Source organism: Lutzomyia longipalpis, chromosome 1, assembly GCF_024334085.1.
Source record: "Lutzomyia longipalpis isolate SR_M1_2022 chromosome 1, ASM2433408v1".
Classification (NCBI taxonomy): domain Eukaryota; kingdom Metazoa; phylum Arthropoda; class Insecta; order Diptera; family Psychodidae; genus Lutzomyia; species Lutzomyia longipalpis.
In genome coordinates this window covers 36,189,928-36,210,660 of record NC_074707.1, presented here as the reverse complement: position 1 = coordinate 36,210,660, position 20,733 = coordinate 36,189,928, and the positions used below count along the sequence as shown (strand labels likewise).

At 35.9% G+C, this 20,733-nt stretch overlaps 2 protein-coding genes across 2 annotated transcripts in view; one reads left to right on the top strand and one right to left on the bottom strand.

The window, feature by feature from the left end:
• Positions 1–20,733, bottom strand: part of LOC129787041 (uncharacterized) — a 57,013-nt gene that overhangs the window by 21,375 nt on the left and 14,905 nt on the right. The window lies entirely within an intron of this gene.
• On the top strand, positions 197–11,597 carry LOC129787043 (tyrosine kinase receptor Cad96Ca). Its single transcript, XM_055822339.1, has 7 exons — positions 197–1,295; positions 6,767–7,974; positions 8,689–8,828; positions 8,925–9,030; positions 9,130–9,269; positions 10,816–10,957; positions 11,059–11,597. Exons 1-7 carry the CDS (start codon positions 1,166–1,168, stop codon positions 11,281–11,283), a joined length of 2,091 nt encoding a protein of 696 aa, XP_055678314.1. The 5' UTR covers positions 197–1,165; the 3' UTR covers positions 11,284–11,597.

Here is a 20,733-nt window from a genome sequence, read left to right as displayed (position 1 = left end):
GCGCACACAGGTACCACAGGTGTCTCAGGTGTGCAGGCAGAGGGAGACTTTAATGGATTTTCTTGATTTTTTGTGAAAAATTTTGAAGTTGTTTCTTCAGGTGATTAAAAAATATTTAAAGAAATAATTCTTAGTGATAATTTCGAAGAGATTTTGAGGAAGTAGGTTAGTGATCGTGATGTGAGAATCCCACAATTCCATGAAACTTTTTCTTCACCACACTTCTTCGAGCATGAGATCACACAACGTATTTGTGTGCGAGGTGGAAACGCTGGCAGATGGAGTGTCTCAAAAGAAATCCCATCGTGCAGCAATTTAGTGTTGGTTTAGCGACTGTTGGAGTGACTTTGTGGCCACAAAGTGTTGTACAATTCGTGGGAAGATTCCATGAGAAAATTGCTCACTGAGGGCGTAACTACGTGCAAAATGTGATCCCAACTTGGGAAAATCCACACAGTGAAAAACAAGTTGTAGTTGTTGATAAAAAAGCTCCAGAGATCTCCGGAAAAACTTACGGGAAAAAGTGTAATCTCCGTGATCACTTGAAAGGAATTATGTGCTGACGATTAGTCAGTGGGAAAAATTCATAAAGAGTGGTTCTGGTGTTGTTTCGCTTTTTTTTTAGTCAGCATACAACGCTGCTGAAACCGGAAAATGAACATTTCATGGTTTTCGGTGAAAGAGTTTTGGGTGTTTCAGTGTAGCAGCACACCTTGAATGGAAATTTGAAATTTACAAAAAAAAAAATCTCTTGCAGTGTTGGAGATATAGAGTGGATGTGCAGTGGCTCATCTGAGAGCATATAGCAAGCGCTGTGTCTCTTGCCCATAGGAGAGTGTATTTTAACAATAAGAACATAACAAAAGGTGAAAAAGAGAAATCGACTAACGGTGAACGGAAAGCCAGACATCGCATTGTATGAATAACAAACCGCCGCGGTGTTAGCGCCAATGTCACCTGACGGTCTCAGTCTCCCTAGAGTCGTGGGTCCTCCCATGGATCACTTTCAGCCACCCATTTAGCCCATACAGTCAGTGTGTACGCAACAGTTGTGTGTGCTTCTGCTACAGTGCTCAAGAAGTGACGTAGTGACCAATAAATCGTACAAGAAAAGAGAAAAAAAAAACTCTTAAGAAGTGCTTTGGCAGAATGTGTGCAAGAAATCATGCAAAAAGCAAATATGCAAGAACCCATTGGATCTCAATCAGATAGTCCCAAGAGGCGCCCTATGATGGCAGCTAATATAAGGATCCCCCTGGTCATCCTCCTCATCCTGATCGCATTCACAAAACCAGGCAAGTTTTATACATACATCGTCGTCGCAACTTAATTAAGAATTTGACACGGTTTTTAATTAAACCAAGCAATATATTCGAGATTTATAAACCGCTCTCTCAACTCAATGACCGCAAATGTGTAGCGGAGCTTCTTTTTTTTCTCTCTCTCTTCCCTCCTTCTTCATACTCTTCGCGCATATATAACGTCTTTCGGTTCGCGAATTGCATTTCTTGTCGCGCGATTGACTTTTCCTCGAGCATCGGTGCAATTTTCTCTTTTAACAGAGTCACTCGAACACGAGACGCAACGGCACGAAATGCCAGTAGAGCACAAGGAGGTCTCGTGTCTGGGCTCAGCAAGTTAAATGCACTAACAAAGACGTTTAATTTGACCAAGAGGTTGAAATTTTTCTCTAAAGACGCGATAAAGTTTCATTATCATCTCACAGTTCTCCTTCTCACCGAAAAAAATCAATTAAGATGCTGCGAAGATTTTCTTTTTAGAGTTTTTCATGGGAATTTTCATTGTGTTTCGTGTTTGTCGCGTCCAAAAAGCAATGTTAGCACCTTCATCATCAAAATAAAGCTGAGCACAAGAGGTGTATGTACGATGAAAAAGGTTATTGCCACAGGAAATTAAGCTCATTAAGTTTTAGTATTTCCCATAATAGAAGTTTTACTGTTAAACTTGAAAATTCTCAATGGGAAGAGATTCATTGCAATTTGGGGAAGTTTATCAAAATAGTTTTGGGAATTTTCTTTCTTGGTGGGAAATTAATTTTGTTTTGCTAAATAAACACAAAACTTTTCAGGTAAATGCGATTAAATTAGGGAAAATAATTCATTAATTTAAAGATGAGCATAAATAGCCCAATTTTTCTTCTTTAAAAAAATAAATTTATTAACTGTTTATTTTTAAACATTTTCTGAAAACTTTTGAACTCATTTAACTTTTTTATTTTTATATTTATAACATCCGTAATCATAAAACAATGTGATCTTTCACATCGAGTTCAAATTAATTAAAGATCATTTCTTCTTTGTATTTGTAGGTACCATAATTAAATCTCAATTATATAGCTCACATAACAATTAAAGAAAATTACAGACTTAATTAAGTTTACAAAAGCAAAGCAGAAAAAAAACTTAGAGCATCCCGGTATTTAATGTTCCTGAAAAAACTCGGAAATATTTAACTTCCTCTGGAATCTTTTGTAGAGCATTGCAAAGCATAGCAGAACATTGCAAATAAAAGAGGGGAGACAGATAAAATACAGAGAGAGGAAATGGGGAAAGCAAAATGAAGCTTTAGTTTTTTTTTTTGAAAGAATATTATTTTATTTCAGTTATTTTTCTGTGATTTTAAAATTGTCGAAAATTTGAATTATTTTCTTTAGCGTAAAATGGGGTGAATGGGAACACCGGAGTGGATAGAAAAACTTTTTCAAATAACTTCATAAATGTTCTTTTAACATAAAAATTAAATTATTGAAATTAGGTAGATTTTCTCGTTTTTTTTTTTTTTAATTTAAAGCAGATATTTTTTTCAAAGTCCTTTTCACCCCATTTTCCCTCATTTCAAATAAATAACAATCAGCAATTTTTACTGGCAAATTGAGGCTATTCTGGTCACAGAATTTTTTCCCACTCTATACACGATTCAGAAATATCGCCAATGCAGGAAATGTAGCAACAATTTAGAAAATAAAAATAAATATTATTTTGCAACAATGTTTTGAAAATAAAACTCATGTAAAACATTACAATTGAGCGTCGTGATAAAAGATCTTCCCTCGCACGATGATAATGGCTTTTTGAATGAAGCGTGAGAGAATGCCGGCGATTGCAACGCGTATTATGGATTTTGCAGTCATTAAGAATGTCATTTACACCGCCATGGAGGTGCTGACATTGACATAGAAGAGGTCTAAAACGATAAGTATCGTGTATATACAACATATCACGGGTATACTCGAAGCTTTCCTATCAGCCAGCAAATTCTACAAAGTATGAAGAAAAAAGAAGAATTTGTTTACGCTGAAAAAGCATTAATCAAGTTCAAAGTATGGGTTTTTAGTGCTTTTTCCCATCACGCTGTGAGAGATTTCCGATTTTATTTGCAGGCACTACGTGTATACCAGACATGGTGTGCAATTTTTCTTTCCTATCTATATTTCGCTTTTAAAACAACACATCGCATTAAATTGGCGTAAATGCCACAGAGATTGCCGGGATGGGAACTTTGTGCGATTGTATCGAATTGCCCACGTCACGAATAATTAAGTATTGAGCATTGACTGCAGCATAACACTTTAGGTGGGATGTGGGGGTGGTACTACACAGTCACACTCAATTGGAGTGGATTTTAAATTGCGAGGTGGATAGGGATCGTTTAATTTTTATGGCAGGAATATATTTTTTTTTATTTCCAATCATGGTTTTGTACAGGATTGTCATACGGGCCTGATGAAGTTCTATAAATGAAAGCAAAATGTCCCCTTGTGGAACCTAAAAAAAACCTTTATTTTATATCTTTTTTGGATTGTATTCGATGATTTCAAATTATTTTTAAAATTATTCTGTTTTAAAAATTTACTTTAGACCTCATAAAGCATCAAACATCAACGTTTTTGAAAATCTTTAGGAAAATGCAGTAGTTTGTTGGAAGTTTTACCGTCTTTACAAAAATATATCGATACAACTTATTCGTTTATCTTAATAAGAAATTTTCAAGTTTTTAGAAAATTTTTCTTGCAATCAAGAAAACGTCTCATTTGATTAGGAAAATGCTTCATTTGATCAAGACTATTGTGCAATTTGATCCCTGATTTGATCTAGATAACGTTGAATCTGACCAATTTGCCGCAAGCTCTTCATGCGGGAAAGGAAACGTTTCATTTTCAAGAAAATAGGCAGAATAATCAGAAGAATATGCAATTTTTTGTTTTTTTTTTAACTAATAAAATTTTCAACAGAAAAAAGTCAAACCGTCTGTCAATATCAATTTGAGACCCACAAAAAAGACGATCCTATTCACCCCAGCTCAATATTGTATGAACATGAAAGAAATACCAAATAGATCCGTCTGCGGTAATTTATCCTTGAGATTGTCGAACCAGACGAGTTGAGAGCGATGGAATTTTTACCACCACCATATTGATTTCTTTTCCTCGCAAATATTCGTTGATTACATTCGCTGAATAAACACACCCATGAGAGTCCAAAGTTTGTACCAAAAGTTTGTTCTTCCACTTCTCTTCGCTAATCAACACACTCGCGGCGCCTCGCGGACTTTTTTGTGTGTGGTCGATCTACGTCATGATGGAGTATGGAACTCGATTTCAATAAAAGCCTGGAAATTTTGTGACTCTGTTGAGGTGGTTTAGGTGTGTTTATGGAATCGTGAATGTATATATTGGCGAAAATTGCGACATGACAACTTTCGTTTTTCGCAGAGCCATTTCACTCCTCACCCAGGTGCATCAATTACCTGGGCGGACTTGAGCAAATGCACCACCTCATACACAAGGAAAGTTCAGTGGAGTTCAGCCAACACTTAATTAATTCGCTTTCAAATTAAAAAAAAAATAAACAATCTCCTCTCCCATGAGCGCAATTTTCCTTCATCGAGAATTTCCGGTTGCCTCAAATGTGTGTCTTTTTTCGCCATTTAAAAAATATTACATACATACATGGAGGTACATATTTTAATACACATGACGCGGATTTTATTTTAGAGTGTCTGCGTTGCAGGAATTTCACAACCTTACATAATTATCCGGTTAAAGTTCCCGGATCTAAGCGGAGTATATTTTTGCATTTTTAAGCCACAGATTGGAGCATTAAGTGAGCTTCGGGTCTCACTTGGGGGGAAAAAGTTTATTCAAGGCGAGGTGCGATTTTTACGATGGTGTCGATGACAAGATGGCATTACACGGAGCCATCAATCGCCAAATAAATCGAACAGCATTCCAATCCATGTTCTGCAGCATTTTCTTCATCATGCGTGTCGCGCGATTTTTCCCAACCATACTGGCGAGAATCTTGCTTTACTGGCTTTCTTTGCCGCCGACAGAGTGGCTATAGAATTTCCAATTAAGGACTCCATGGCAATATCATCGAAGAATGCAAGAATTTTATTTTCTTATAGCAAAATCCAGAATTTATTTATCTTTATGATTTCAAATATTTTTTTTTAACGATTGGTAGAGAATCGCTTTGAGTTGCCAGAAGACCCTGAATGAACAATTAATTTGTAATTCTTTAAATTTAGACACAATTAGAGAGATTATAATCAACTTAATAAACACATTCAAAGTATATACAAAAGACAAAGATTAATACGGAGTTGAGCTGTGTGCAAAAGACTTTAATATTAATCTCTTTAAGTCAAGGTCCAAAGATTTTTAATTGGCTTATTTATGCTTAAATTTCCAATCAATGCTTCATGCACAAAGATTATGTAGGCCCATACAGTGTTGTCCCCGACTACGTGTGTGGTTTCATACAACGAACATTCTTCTTAAGGGGGGTCTCTTGGGAAATCTGTTAGAATTTACACATTTTTAGTTGTCATTTTTTTTGGGTTTTTCTTAAACTTGGATATCCGATTATGGTTACATTTGTAGCCTAGTTATTGAAGTGTAAGAAAATCACTTTTCGCCATTTTAGGTGCGACGCCATCTTGTAGTTTTCCGACTTTTCCGCAGAACTGCCCTAAAACACAAAGGTAGGTTTTTCTCATGATCTACTGGATGGATTTTGATGGGGTAAAAAGCAAATGAAAGAGGAAATACCAATGCAGATTTTGATGTAGCGGAATTTTGAATTTCCGTTCTGGGGCTGAGAAAAGTGAAAAAACGTCAAAAATTTCTGAAAAAAGTCACATTTTTCCACTTTTCTCAGCCCCAGAGTGGAAATTCAAAATTCTGGTACATCAAAATCTGCATTGGTATTTCCTCTTTCATTTGCTTTTTACCCTTTTTACCCCATCAAAATCCATCCAGTAGATCCTGAGAAAAACCTACCTTTGTGTTTTGAGGAAAATCTCAAGATGACGTCGCATCTAAGATGGCGGAAAGTGATTTTCTTACTCTTTAATGATAAGTCTTTAATATCACCAACACTTGAAAACCAAGTTTAAGAAAAACCCCAAGAAAAATTAAAATATTTAATTCCACCAGCTCTCAAAAGAGACCCCCCTTAACACTTTTGATTACAAAAAGGATTTTTATTATAAAAAATCTCAAAACTATAAAAAGTTTCATTCTAATTAAATCCTTTAGTGTCAAAAGCAAAGTGCATTTTACACAGAAAATGCAGTGAATTCCGGGGGCAAATGAACAAATGTCAGAGGAGTTAATTAAATTTCCTTTCCTGGCAGAGATTTCTACTGCGGGGGTTGTCTTCTTCCTGAAAATACATGCAGTTTTAGCTAATATTTTAGAGCTGTCCGTCACTCAATCAATGTCCCATTTTCTGCATTTCAGGACAATGTCAGCTCAATTCACCCCCAATTATGACGGTGGACAGAAACTGGCGGATTTTCGACACCCACGAGGTTGGCTCGTTTGTAACACAAGTCCACGCTCTGGATGATGAAAATGATCCACTTGAATTCGGACTGGAGCCGTGGAATGGGAATTTTGGCAGTAGCGGTGGTCACGAGGAACGCATGCCGTTCCGCATTGATCCCCAAACAGGGATTGTGTATCTCAATGAGAGCCTAGCCGGATGGGCTGGGCAGAATTTCTTCATCTACGTCACCGTGTCCGATGGGCAATTGACAGCGAAGAATGAGGTGTACGTGAATATTCTCAGTAAGAATAACTCCAAGGGGAGTGACCTGTACAATCCCCGACCACCGGGATTTACACCCAGTGCCAAGAACATCTCCAGCCTCTTCCCACCGTTTCACTCATTGCCCGGCGTACCGAATTCCGCGAAGCTCCCAGCCGTCCCGAATGGGTATGCGTATGTCAATGAGCCAAATTTCAGCCCTACTGGACCACCAACGGATGGGAAGCCCTCAACGGGAGGTGGTGGTGGTAGCACGGGGCATAAGACGGTGCTTAGGCCCATTGATGGCACCACGAAGAATCTCACTCAGTACCATGTGATAACCGACGATGCGGAAAAATCCGCCAATGGGGAGGGTGCAGCAGGTGGCACTGAGGGTGTCCCTGTTGGTACAGTCATCCCCATTGTTCTAACAGTTGGCGGGATTTTCCTCGTGGCGGCAATTGTGGCGCTCCTAGTCTTCCGAAAGCACGTCTGCGCCATCGGGAAGTCGCTGAAGAAGAAGAGCAAAGAGGAGATGGCAAAGAAGTCAAACCAAAGCAATGTGAGCAGCACCCTCACTGAGGACAGTCGCAACTCAATGGTCCTACACCACTGGAATGGACCACTGGCCTTCAATAATCGCTACGTACCCTGGGAAAGGGAGAATCAACACCCACAGGCTACGTCGCAGCTTAGCAACCTATCCCAGGAGTCTGAGTTCACCAAAGACCCATGGGATTTCCCACGGCATCGCCTCAAGTTTTTCAACATTATCGGGGAGGGAGCTTTTGGGCAGGTATGGCGCTGCGAAGCTGCCCACATTGACGGCAAGGATGGCCTTACGACAGTTGCCGTGAAGACCCTCAAGGAAAATGCCACGGAGGTGGAGAAACATGATCTCCTCTCAGAGTTGACGGTGAGTTGTTAAGCAGGGAAAGTTTTTTTTTTAATGAATTTTCTTATGTAATTAAAAGTTGAGTAGTTGCTTTAAGTTTCATTTCGATAATTCTTTTTTAATGAAAATTTGCTCTGAGGAAATCTTGGAAATTTCTCACCTATTCAAGCTTTAAAACGATTTTTTTAGAATTTAAAAATCAGAAAATTTCATTTAAAGAAAATGAGAAAACTGGGGAAAAATTCTAATGAAACAGATTTAATGGAAAATTACGGATATATTTTTTTGGGAAAGCTTTTTTCTTGCATAACTCATAATTTAATTTTTTTTTCTCCTTTCCCTTTTCTTTCACCAAAGATTCCACGAAGGATCTTTGCAAATATAATGCGACATCTTAAATTAAATGCGTTCATTCATGGGAAAATCTTTCTGCGCATTTACAGGGAAAACATCTTATAGGGTCAGATAATGTGGAAATACCTTTTCATTAAGGTTAACATTTTGGGGGGTTATTACGGCGGGTTAAATGAGAATTCCAAATGACCGAAAAGTCCTTCTCCTCTCTTTGCTCCCCTTCTGTATCTCCTCATAATAAACAGGGAGCAATGAGGATAGGATGAAACCCTCTTAGGGTAGCCCATTGAGGCTAAGTAAGAGGGGCAGATGAAGGGGGGTGTTGTGTGTGTGCCTGCTTTTTGTGAAAATCCACTCAGAGCAAATGTTCTTTTCTCACAGGTAATGAAGAGTCTGGAGCCCCATATTAATGTTGTAAGACTGCTGGGTTGTTGCACGGAGAAAGAGCCAATCTTTGTGATCTTAGAATATGTGAACAAAGGAAAATTACAAACGTACCTGAGGAATTCTCGAGCGGAAAAGTGAGTGTGGCAATTCAACAAAATTCATTTCACAGAGACCTAATTGGAAGCTCTGGTTTTCATTTCATTCTCTCTCACTCATTCCCTCTTTATTAGGCACTACGGCAATACACACGGCAAGTCCAACATTCTCACATCGGGTGATCTCACGTCCTTCATGTATCAAGTGGCAAGAGGGATGGATTTTCTGTCCTCGAGAGGGGTAAGTTGATGACACAATGGCATCCATCCACCATTAAGTACCAAAGACATCCTCATTGCAATTTCCTTTCTTTCTTTCTTTTTATCCTCCACCTCACAGATTATCCATCGTGACTTGGCGGCAAGGAATATTCTCATCACTGACGAGCATACTTGCAAAGTGGCGGATTTTGGCTTTGCCAGGGATGTGGTGACGTCAAAGATCTACGAACGCAAGAGCGAAGGAAAATTGCCCATTAGGTAAAATGACTTTCCCGTTGGACTCACTCTCCTGTACATCCTACAAAGCACGAGCTTTAATGACTTTTCACAGCAAATAATTTCGCACTTTTGCCATTGTGAAAATGTCGATGGGTGCGTCGTTTTTTTGTCCACTTGTCGCATTGGAAATTCCCAACCAAATAAACCATTCGAATTTAATTAATTGCAATTCTGCAAAACGATATTTGGGGATTACATTCAGGTTTTGTTTTTTTGCTTGAGGGTTGGGGAAAAATCCGAGCATTTTGGATGGAGGTGTCTGCGTGATTTTAATTGAATTATTTTAATTAATTTGCTTTTTGTCAAGAGTTGTGGAGAATGACATTAAAATTAAAAGTTGCCCATGTATGTTTAAGCTCGTATTTGAGCACCTACATATATGTGTGTTTAAAATGTACTTTCAGCATTTCACTGTTTTGTGAATTTTAAAGCGAAAAATTTTGTAGTTTTAATTAACAGAATATGACAGAGAGAATGAAGCTTTAACTAGTTTTCTTCATTCTATTTCTTTTGTTTTCTTTAAGTTGTTTAAAAGCTCCAAAGAGCTTATTAGAATTTAGGAGAAAATTTCTCTTCAAAAAGCTTATCTTTTTGCTGAAGTTTCTACATTTCCTATATCCTCTAAACCCCTAAAACTCATTTATTTAAACTTTTAGTATAAATTCTATTTAAGTTATAAAACTCACAATTTCCATATTTAAACTATTTAAGTTTCTCGAGAAAATTCACATAAAATAATATTCTTAATTCAATGTTTATGAGGAAAATGAAATTCTGAGGAAAATTCTATTAACATTTTCATTTTCAAAAATAGCTTTTTGGCAACATTCTACAAAGTAAATATCATCTTAAAATCTCCGCAAATTCCACCCGAAAAATTGGCAAACTGAGGGGGGTGTCCTTTTCCCACATCTCTAAAATTGAAACTCTTAAAAATTAGGGTGTCTTTCTGGATTTTATCTTATTATTTTTCCGCATGAGACCCCCAACGAACGTGAGCCGAGTCAGGGAAAATCATCAGATGGGTGCGGAAATAAAATAAAATAAAATATAAAAGGCAAAAGTAGTATCAGATACAGGAGGAGATTGCTTGGTCGGTAAATCTTCAGCTTTTATTTGTCTCTTGCTTTTTGTGCCCCCCTTTCCCTCCCCCCATGCGGGGGTGAAGATGGTCACAAAAGGTGAAGTGGTTGAGAGGCGACTCTGGAAACTCAATTTAAGTTGAACGCCAATAGGGAAAGGGGAGGGGGGGTGGGTAGGGATAGCATGGGGTCAGGGATGTATAAACATAAGTGGAGAAATGAAATCATTTAGGAAAGAATGAACAAACAGTTTACGATAACAGATTTCGATGGGAGTGAAGAGCTAAGAAGGAATTCAATTTGATTCCTCCATCAATGAGGCTCTCATGTGGAATTTTCAAGGAAAGGGATGCGATGTTTTCTTTTCCATGGGTGTAATTTCATTTTCAAGACGAGCTCCTCTTTTTTTACTCAAGTCTTTCTCTATATAACCCTTTCTGCAGATGGATGGCCATTGAGTCACTCTACGACAATATCTTCTCCGTCAAATCCGATATATGGAGCTTTGGGATACTCATGTGGGAAATTGTGACCCTGGGTTCAACCCCCTACCCTGGAATTGCAGCTGCGGAAGTAATGCGGCAGGTAAGCATAACATTCATTCTCATTGAGAAGAGCTCTTTCTGGTAGCCGAAGTGTGTGGGTGGCAAAAGATGATGACGAATGGAATTTACTCTACTACATAGGTACGAGACGGATATCGCCTGGAGAAGCCAGAGCACTGCCGTCGTGAGCTTTACAATATCATGTACTACTGCTGGGCAAAAGATGCCAATGAGCGACCCGGCTTTTCCGAATTAGTCGTCCTCCTCGATAAGCTGCTTCTCACCGAGACGGACTACATCGAATTGGAGCGCTTCCCCGACCACAACTACTACAACATGCTGAGTCTGAGTGGCGAAAAACTCTAATTGACCATCTTCATGTTCCAAGCATTCACTTTATGTGTTTTTCCTCCTTTGATGGCACAAAAAAAGGGAGCATAAACACCAAATTAATTGCGAATTTGTGTCTCTCTGTCGACGGACTTACAAGAGGGAAGACTCATGTTGTATCGCATCATACGATCTTATAGCAAATTCTATGTTTTTGCTGCATTGTAATTTATTCAGTGTGTAAAAAATTATGTACATTGCTGTATAAAATTTTCATGAAAAAAATACTCTCGTGTATTTGAGGCGTTTTTATGGGGCGGTAGGAAAGTAAGATGCGGAGAGAAGGCCTCCGGCAACGTTTGTGAGGTCACGCAAATCATCGTTTAATCATCCCGCGTGAAAGGTATTGTATGTACTTTGATTAATTAGTATTAACAGCATAATCACTTAAGACAGAAAGCACTGAGGCATAGATATCTCAATATTATTATCAATGGGGCGTGGGGGTGTGCTTGTGAAAGGTATTTAGAGTGAATTTGTACAAATTACTCGAGATATTGGAAGCAATAAATGAATTGAAATGGGAATTCAATATGTTAGAATGGTTCCCATGGAAGCAGATTGGAAACAACAAATGACAATTAATTTGGATTAAAAACACTGAGAGAAAAATCCTGGGGTTGTGGTAGAAAAATGAGGATTTAAAAAAAATACAATTCAGATTATTAAGAAGCAAAGGAGAGAGGAAAGAATTAAATTATTTTGTGTTCCGTTAAAAAATTAGTTTTGGTCCCAAAATATATATATTTGGTCCTATTCAGCGACCAAGATATCCTTGAAATACCAAGAATTTTTTTTGAAACTGCAATGATTTCAAGAATTTCTTAGTCGCTAAATACGACCCATTATTCCTCTTTAATTTGCAAAAGTTTTTTTTTTGGTATTGTTGACTAAATAAATCAGGACAAATTATTTGAATTTTTGCAAGATTCTTTTTAAAATAAAAATTAAAAACTTTTGCTACGGAGCATCAGTGTTAAACTAATTTTTTAAGTTCATGAGAGATAAATTTATCCAAATTCCACCTCATTTAAATCGAGAACCATAAATTTCGTAGAATTTCAGGAGAAATGAAATTTCAGGCGAAGGAAAATCATTAAATTAACTGTGTTTAGGTTCAAAATCTTGGGCTTTGGATTTTTTTTTTTCAATTTAGGACATACTAGGTTAAAAAAAATTTTTTATTCCTCGAAGAAAATTCAATTTTATCAAGTTATGCTTTCTTTGAGATATAGTACGATTTAATTAAACTTCCCATTTGATAGTAATTTGACCTACTTATAATAATCCAAAAATATAATTGCAAAATGCAAGTTAAAATACCAACTAATTGTACTTAATTAATAAAATCACTTTTCATGTCTGCGTTTTAAAATTTCATTCTTAATAAATTTATCTCTTAATCCAATTTATCCCGCAACTTCTGCACGAAACTGCATGAAAAAAATAAGCCAAAAAAATGAAATCCTTTTTGTGCATGAAATTTAATTTGATTTGAAGTGATTTTCGCAACATATTTTTCTTTCCACATCAGCAAATAATCACATGCATCAACCCCTCCCCACCCCCACAAAAATATGCTTCTGTTGACAATGGCATTTGCAGCTCTTTTCCCTCTCTCTGGTAGAGTTCATTCACAAAATGCAATTCTTTCAGAGGATAAATTTTTCTCTATTCTGAAATATGGAGTGCACTCCATATTTTTACTTCCGCTTTCTCCCTGGGAAAGTTCAAAATATAAATTTTGCTTTATTGTCTTATTGCTCATGAATGCAATCGATGGGTGGAAACATAAGAGCATGCAGATGCATTATTCATTTTTATGGACCCACAAGAGCAATTCTTACTATTATCTTCTCGAATTATTACAACCAACATTATCATGTCGATTCGGTAAAGTGTGCAAGAAAAGTTTTAAGCACTCCCCGAGATTATATATTTGCGGCGGGTGATTCCCACTCTCAATGGTATTCCGCGTGGTGAGCTTTATTCTCCAAAAAAATAAAAACATTTCGGGATTAAATAAATGGCATATGAATAAGTTTTGTGAAAAAGTTATGAGCACGTATCAACTATTGTCGCGTTTAATTTTCTCTCTTTTTTAATATTTATGCTATACACACAACCATTCTAGTTTGCAACTCAATATGATTGTTGTCCAATGCTCCACTCTCTATATGGTGGAAGTGATTTATTTTGGGGTTCACTCCGTGTTGAATGGATAAAAGTTTGCTTTTCATCTTTTTCAGGGTGGCAGCCCCTCTGGGGACAAACTGTTGTAGTTGAGGGGCCAGTTGAAAAAAAAACTTCGCTTTTGGACGAAGCAAATTGGAGAGAATGGAGATGGAATAGTTTTGGGCTTGCACACAGAACAAATGACCACGAGGATAGTCATGTTATAGTTCTCTGAATATAATGGTTGTGTATAAGTATATAAAATAGCATAAAGCACCACGACGACAATCAGCATACAAACAACCCTAATTTGCATACAACACCCCAAATGTACGGGGTTGGTTCGCCGGGAGTTTGGGGCTACAGCGAACGAGAGACAATTTAGATAAATTACATCAATTTTGCAGGCAGCAATTATGGTAAAACCCCCAACCAATTACCCCCTAATACACATTCATATTGGGGAGCTGCAAATGGTGGTGTGGGGAGCACTCACTTTTACAGGGGTGGTGGTGGAAAGAGTGAGAGCCAGTTTGCTTTTCATTAGACACGGGGGTGAAATGATGAGAAACAACAAATTATGCACCATTAGATTCTCTCTCCCGCAGGCCTGTTCACCCGAAACATCCATTAATCCCTTTCCCGATACTTAAATTGCGATGCTGCGCCCCATTCGTGCACATGAAATAACTCTCTTGCTCTTTGCAAATAATTTCCGGAACAGAAATCTAAACATTTCACGTTGTACATAATGACTAGGTAAACTACATACATGCATTGATTGATATGCTCTCAGAGAGAAACCGAGTGTGACAGAGCTATTTCACACTCAGAGAAGTGTGAAAACACACCTGGAGAAGTGTGAATGAGGGTCAGTGACGTCACCGAAAATTTCAGCAAATATTTCAACAAAGATGAAACTTGAGTTTCATGGTCATTTCAAAAAGTATGTCGCAACCCTTCAAAAATTCGTTTCTGTCAAAGGAATTCGCGACGACATGTCGTAAGACAATTCTAAAATTTTCCTCTTTTCGAGATTGGATAATTCTTTAAACAATTTAATCACTTTTAACTTTTTTATGTTATTTTTTTATTTAATAAAACTCAAAAAATAATTTAAAAAATAAGAAAATATTTTTTAAAAAATGTAAAAAAAAATCGGTGGAAGAGAACACATTTTTAGGTTTTTAGGATCTTTTCTTTTTTCAATCGGGATGGCGTCCTCTCATCACATACTTCCGGCCGCCATATTGAATACCAAAACCTTATTGACTTTTTTTATATTTCCGAATCTACAAAAAAAGTTCTGATTTTTAATTAATTAATTTTATGAAATTATTTTAGCTAGGCACTAAAATATCTAATTAGAATGAGAAATTTGTATTCAAATGAAAACTTTTTTGAATAAAAAAAAATACAAAAAATAACGATTTTAGGAAATAACCTTTTTTATTTTTTTAGTTTATCAAAATTGGTAATACTGAGTAAACATTCTATATTGTATATAATAATTATAATGATTAGGAAAAAAAAAATTTTCAAAAATTTTAAAAGTTATTGAAAAAAAACACCAAATTCACCATTTTGCCCCAAGGGGTACTTTTTACTATCAGTGTTCTACGAGAAAACTTGGAAATTTCTTTTGGAAAATTCAGATTAGATTCGTGTTTAGCAATAGTTACTCTGTCTAAAAATGCATTTGGATCAAAAAATTGCAGAGAATTTCGCCAAAACTTAATTTGTAGTTGAGAGGTCAGAGTAACTTTGAGGTTCGAAAATTTTGTTTTTCAAATAAAAGCCAAAATATTAGATCAATTATTATGAAACTTTCTAGGCTCAGGCAAGGGTATGAAGTGCAACTACTGACAAAATTAGACAGATTAGCTCCCACTGCTTCTTGAGATATTAATTTTAATTTTTTTTCAAATTCACCATTTTACCCCAGTTACCCCTATGAGTTAAAATTTTGTAGGCAATTAAAAAAAATGGTCGCCATTTTGTGTGTAGCCCTCACAAGCCCCGGGAATTTCATTTCTTTAAAAATGTTGTACATACAACTTTGCGTCAGGTGTCGTTTCTCACATTTCCTTTTTTCCCATAACTATAAGAACTTGTTTTTTACGTAGATTTTTCATTTTTTTTTTAATAAAAAATTTCCAATTTACTTAATAATTTTTTACAACTTTTTTTTATTTAAAAATTGAAATATTTTAAATTAAAATAAAGAATAAACATATTAAAAAAAAAAATTCATAAAAAATACAGTGTGGTTGATGCTCGAATCATATTTCTTTTATAAAAAATAATAATATTAAATCCGCTTTATGATTATTTTAATTTAAAAAGATAAAGATATAAAGTTTTTATATTGTTTTTTTTTCTAAATTTTATTTTTATATATTTTTTTATTAATTTTATTTTAATTTTTATTTAAGGAAAAAAATTTAAAAAACTTATATTATTTTTTTTTTATTTTTTTTAAAATAAACTTGTAAAAAACTATTTTGGTTTTTAGAGGTAGTCCGATTGACTTTAATTTTTTTTAAGGTAGGTTAAAGACTTAAAAAATTTCAAATTTTTTTTGTAGATTCGGGAATATAAAAAAAAGTCAATAAAGTTTTAGTATTCAATATGGCGGCCGGAAAAATGTGATGAGAGGACGCTATCCCGATTGCTTTCTAAAAGAAAAGATCCTAAAAACCTAAAAATGTGTTATCTACCACCGATTTTTTTTACATTTTTTAAAAAATATTTTCTTATTTTTTAAAATTATTTTTTGAGTTTTATTAAATAAAAAAAATAACATAAAAAAGTTAAAAGTGATTAAGTTGTTTCAAGAATTGTCCAATCTTAAAAAAAAAGGAACATTTTAGAATTGTCTTACGACATGTCGTCGCGAATTCCTTTGACAGAAACGAATTTTTGAAGGGTTGCGACATACTTTTTGAAATGACCATGAAACTCAAGTTTCATCTTTATTGAAATATTTACCAAATATTTTTTTCTAGATAATTTATGATTTATTAGACGGTTCTAGCTCTGGTTCTATTTGAGCTTATATTGCCGTGGAAAAAATATGCGAAATATTTGATAATAATCAACAAAGATCAATTTTATTGTGTCTTACAAATATATCAGTAGCGACATCTATCGATTGTTCCACAAAAATTTCAGAGCTGAAATTTTCGGTGACGTCACTGACTCTCTTTCACACTTCTCAGGTGTGTTTTCACACTTCTCCGGGTGTGTATATCGGAAGAAAAAGTGTGTATAACGGAATGAGTTCTCTCTGAGTACAATTTCTGATGTAGGGAGTCATCTGTAGTGTTATCATGGAAAATTTAACTTGACAGCCCGCATTACTTCTGCAGACGTTCTCGAGACTAAGTTATTGAGATTAATTCTGAAGATTTCTATAAGTTTGTTGGGATATTTCTCTCTAAATCTCTTTGAAAACGAAGGTATATTATCAGCTTGGAAAATTCTTCAAAATCAATAAATTAAATTCTGATTGTGATCGGGTTGGAATTTAATGTGGCCGCCTAGTAGTTCAAGAATATTTTAAAAACTAAATCAAATGTAAGGGCAAAAGCTACAGATTACAATGGAGACGCCGGGTATCCACCAGGCGTCTCCATTTCATTACATTTCGCAATAACACATGTTTTTAATGAAATTCAGAAATATTCATTCAAGAGTAATTTCCACAAAGCTTTTTTGCACAATCCGCGCATATAATAACAAGAAATTGGTATGAAAAAGCTCACGCATAACTTACCCCATGAGGATGGTGGTTAAAAGGCACAAGAAGAAAAAAAAACAAAGTGCACGACTATTACTGTATGTATTCATGTTGAGTGATCCGCAGTAGCAGCTGTGCCTTACTAAATGGAACTGCATCAACACAAGAACTCCCAAGTGACTAAACTTTTCAATTCAATGAACTTTAGCGCCCTCGAGGGAGCACGAGGGTGCCAAAATCTCTACACCTGCAGACAGGAAGACGGATGACTTGGAGAAAGCAAAAGTTCAGAGGTGGCACTTAATTTAACGGCAGGAAGTGTGTGAAGGGAAATATATAGGCAATTGCGCAAACACTTCTCCAAAATAGGCCATCTCGCATGTGAGGTCATGTGCTTGAAATTTCTATCGCAATTTACGCAACTTTCCTCTTGAATTTTCCACAAAATTCTCCCATTAGAAATTATTAATATTCGTCTACGAAGTTTTCTCGAAAATCATTGAGAGATAGGAGCACACACAATGAAAGGAAACCAAAAGTATTTTGAGTGAGTGCTTTCTTCCACAACCCTTATTGTTTCCTTTTACATTGATGGTACATACAGAGGAGGCAAAAATTGAGATAGTGAATTCGATACATTTCAACAATTTCCGCAACATATTCGCCAACATGGTAACGGGTAGGGGTGGAGTCAACCATTCGATGGTGGAGAACAATTTGCCAGACGATTTAGCTCGATGACGATATACTTTAGTTGGGCCATGAGATTCCAACATTCCTCCTGACCCCACACCAAAGTCACCGCGCTGTTTCTTTGCTTTGAATAAAAGCTCGCGCACTGACTGTGGTTTGAATGGCTCAAGATGTGGAGGAGAATCAGACAGACGATGTGGACAAATAGAGGAATTTTTGACCGAGAAGGGTTCTTTGAAAATCCTTAAATAACATTATATCTTGACTCGTGAGCATTTAAGGGAAAAATATTTCAAATTATGTGTTGAATAAAGTCGTTGAATTTTTAATAGAATTTGTTGATATTTAAATCTTTAGAATTTCCCTAAAATATTTATGATTTACCTATTACATAATATATTAAATACCTAATTGAATACAAAATGAGTCAAATAATTGACTTGAGAATTAATACACAAGATCTTCCTTAATATAGCCTCACGAGCGTCTTAGAAAATCAATAAATAAATATTCTAATCTTGTACCGATAGGTATGTGAAAATTATGTGCTAAAGGGTATGTGAAGACATTATTCACGTAGATTATGTACATAGATATGACAAAATTCATGTAGAGAGCTTTCTGTGTGTAATTTGTTTTGTGCTACTTGAGGAAATTACGTTCATACGCGAATCATTTCCTTTGCCATTTCCAACCAAAGTGGCATAGATGTGTTGTGAAAGGAGAATTAATTACACGTGCAGCAGGAAACGGATGTGGTGTATCTACTGCGGAAAATCTTTAGCAATGATGATGACTTGTGATAGGGAGACGTGAAAAAATTTCCAACATTCGCGGAGCTTTCCAAGACATTGGCTCTAAAGACCGAGAAGGGATAATGATTGCCAGCAAAAGGCAGGGCGAAAGATGCTATAAAAAATCCAAATGGATAGTTTGCACCAAGAGATTAGATTTCTGTCCTCGCATAAGGTACGTGCATGAGAAAATAATTAAATATCTTTTTTTTCCTCGGCACAGACGCTCTGTTTTGGTTTGAGTTTGTATTTCGACACCCAGCAGGGAGTCCTCCTTGGTATATAGAGCTTTTAAGCTTCCTGATGGAGCTTCCGTAGCTTCCGTAGCGTCTTTTCTGCTAGCGTTGCCCAAACAATCGCATTATAGGGCGCAAATGGATAGGGGATGGAAAAGGGAGAGCAAAACGAGTGTCACCGTTTCGTGCTAGTTAAGCAATTTTTCTATTCATCAATCCCTTTATCGGAGTTGCCCCACTTTTGGGGGAGGGTGGGTGGGTGGAGGAAAAAAGAGAGGCGTTCAACACAAAAAAAATGCGTGACATGAATTTACTGATATACTCCCACGCGTTCTCACATATACTCACACCTCGCGCGATAAGAATGTGAAAAATATTCCAGGAAGAAAATTTATTGCCATTCTGTTACCCATTCCACCCCACCAGGAATCAAAACCACATCGATTTTTCTTCCGTACATAGACCTGCCACGCTGCGTATGACAATCGCTCGTAAGACCATTCTTATATTAATTTGCATAATGTCTTTTTTATTGCTTGGCGCCGTGATGCATGATTTTAAAAATCGTTTATCGCTATTATGCCATTCTCTATTTGTTATACGGAATTATGGCTGAGCTTTAAAGGGGGGATTTAATGTAATATTTAAGATGTCCCTATACGTGGAATTGATATTCCCAGCAGCGAATGGTGGGAAATAGAACTTTGTGCTGGAAGAGTTCTTTTTTTATCATTCAGCTCCCTGAATTTCAATACACGAAGTGAATTTCATAAATCATTCCTCAGGGAGCTTATGAGTTGTTCGGAATATTTTAACATTATGATGATTTGGGAGGATTTTTTGGAATACTTAACATGGATAGAGGTACATTATTGTATATGTAGTTGAGTTATTTTCAATTTAAGAAAATTAAGAGAGTTTCAAATGCTTATTGACGTTCTTCTTCATAGAATTTGATTTTTTTTGCAATTTTTTTGTTTCATTAAAAAATTGTGTTAATTCTAAATTATTTTTAGTTAATTCGACGAATTTTTATATGCATAAATCTTATTAAAAAATTATCCAAAAATTTTTTAAAGGACATTAGGTACACAACAAATTTATTAAAAAAGATTTTAGAACTTTATTCCCTTTATTATTTCCAGTTACGATTTCAAATTTTCTAATAGCATAAATACCATAACTAATAACTATTAATTTGCAAATATGGTTTAACGGGTCTAACCGTCGATATGTACATTTACAAATTCAAATGCAAATACTATAAAATGAAACTAAATTCATATGAAATATTTCGTTTACAATGTACCTACATTATATTTTGTATGCACAAGATATGGAAAATTAAATAGGAAAATGCATTGTAGGCCCTATACGTATGTGAAAATCTCAAACAAGATTGCAGAAAAGCATTCAAATTGAGTACCATGCGCTGGGAATGGAATGCAATTTCATTGTATTTCGAACGGAAAACTAACTTTTACTGCTTGAAAATTCATATTTTGTACATTTCTCGGTCTTTTGGTGTTATACGAATCAAAAGCTCCATTGATTCAATGGAGGCGCCTGGTGCCTTTTGCATATGTTTGTCCGACTTGTATGATTCTTCACACATCCCAAAAATTCTCTCTCACCCTTCCAAAATTTTCTGTAAACACATACCACCCTCTTCCCCACACCCCTCTGTAGAATGGAAGCCAAACAGTATGAGAACAACATGCCAGAGGGAGCAGTATAGAGTGCAAAAGTGTTGGAGGAGAAATGCCATCTCACATTTATGTTTATG

Bases quoted from the DNA above. Each gene is read 5' to 3' on its own strand.
- LOC129787043 (XM_055822339.1), top strand. From the start codon at position 1,166: ATGCAAAAAGCAAATATGCAAGAACCCATTGGATCTCAATCAGATAGT. The intron at 9,031-9,129 runs GTAAGTTGATGA...TCCACCTCACAG, and splicing joins ATTTTCTGTCCTCGAGAGGG to ATTATCCATCGTGACTTGGC. The intron at 10,958-11,058 runs GTAAGCATAACA...TCTACTACATAG, and splicing joins CTGCGGAAGTAATGCGGCAG to GTACGAGACGGATATCGCCT.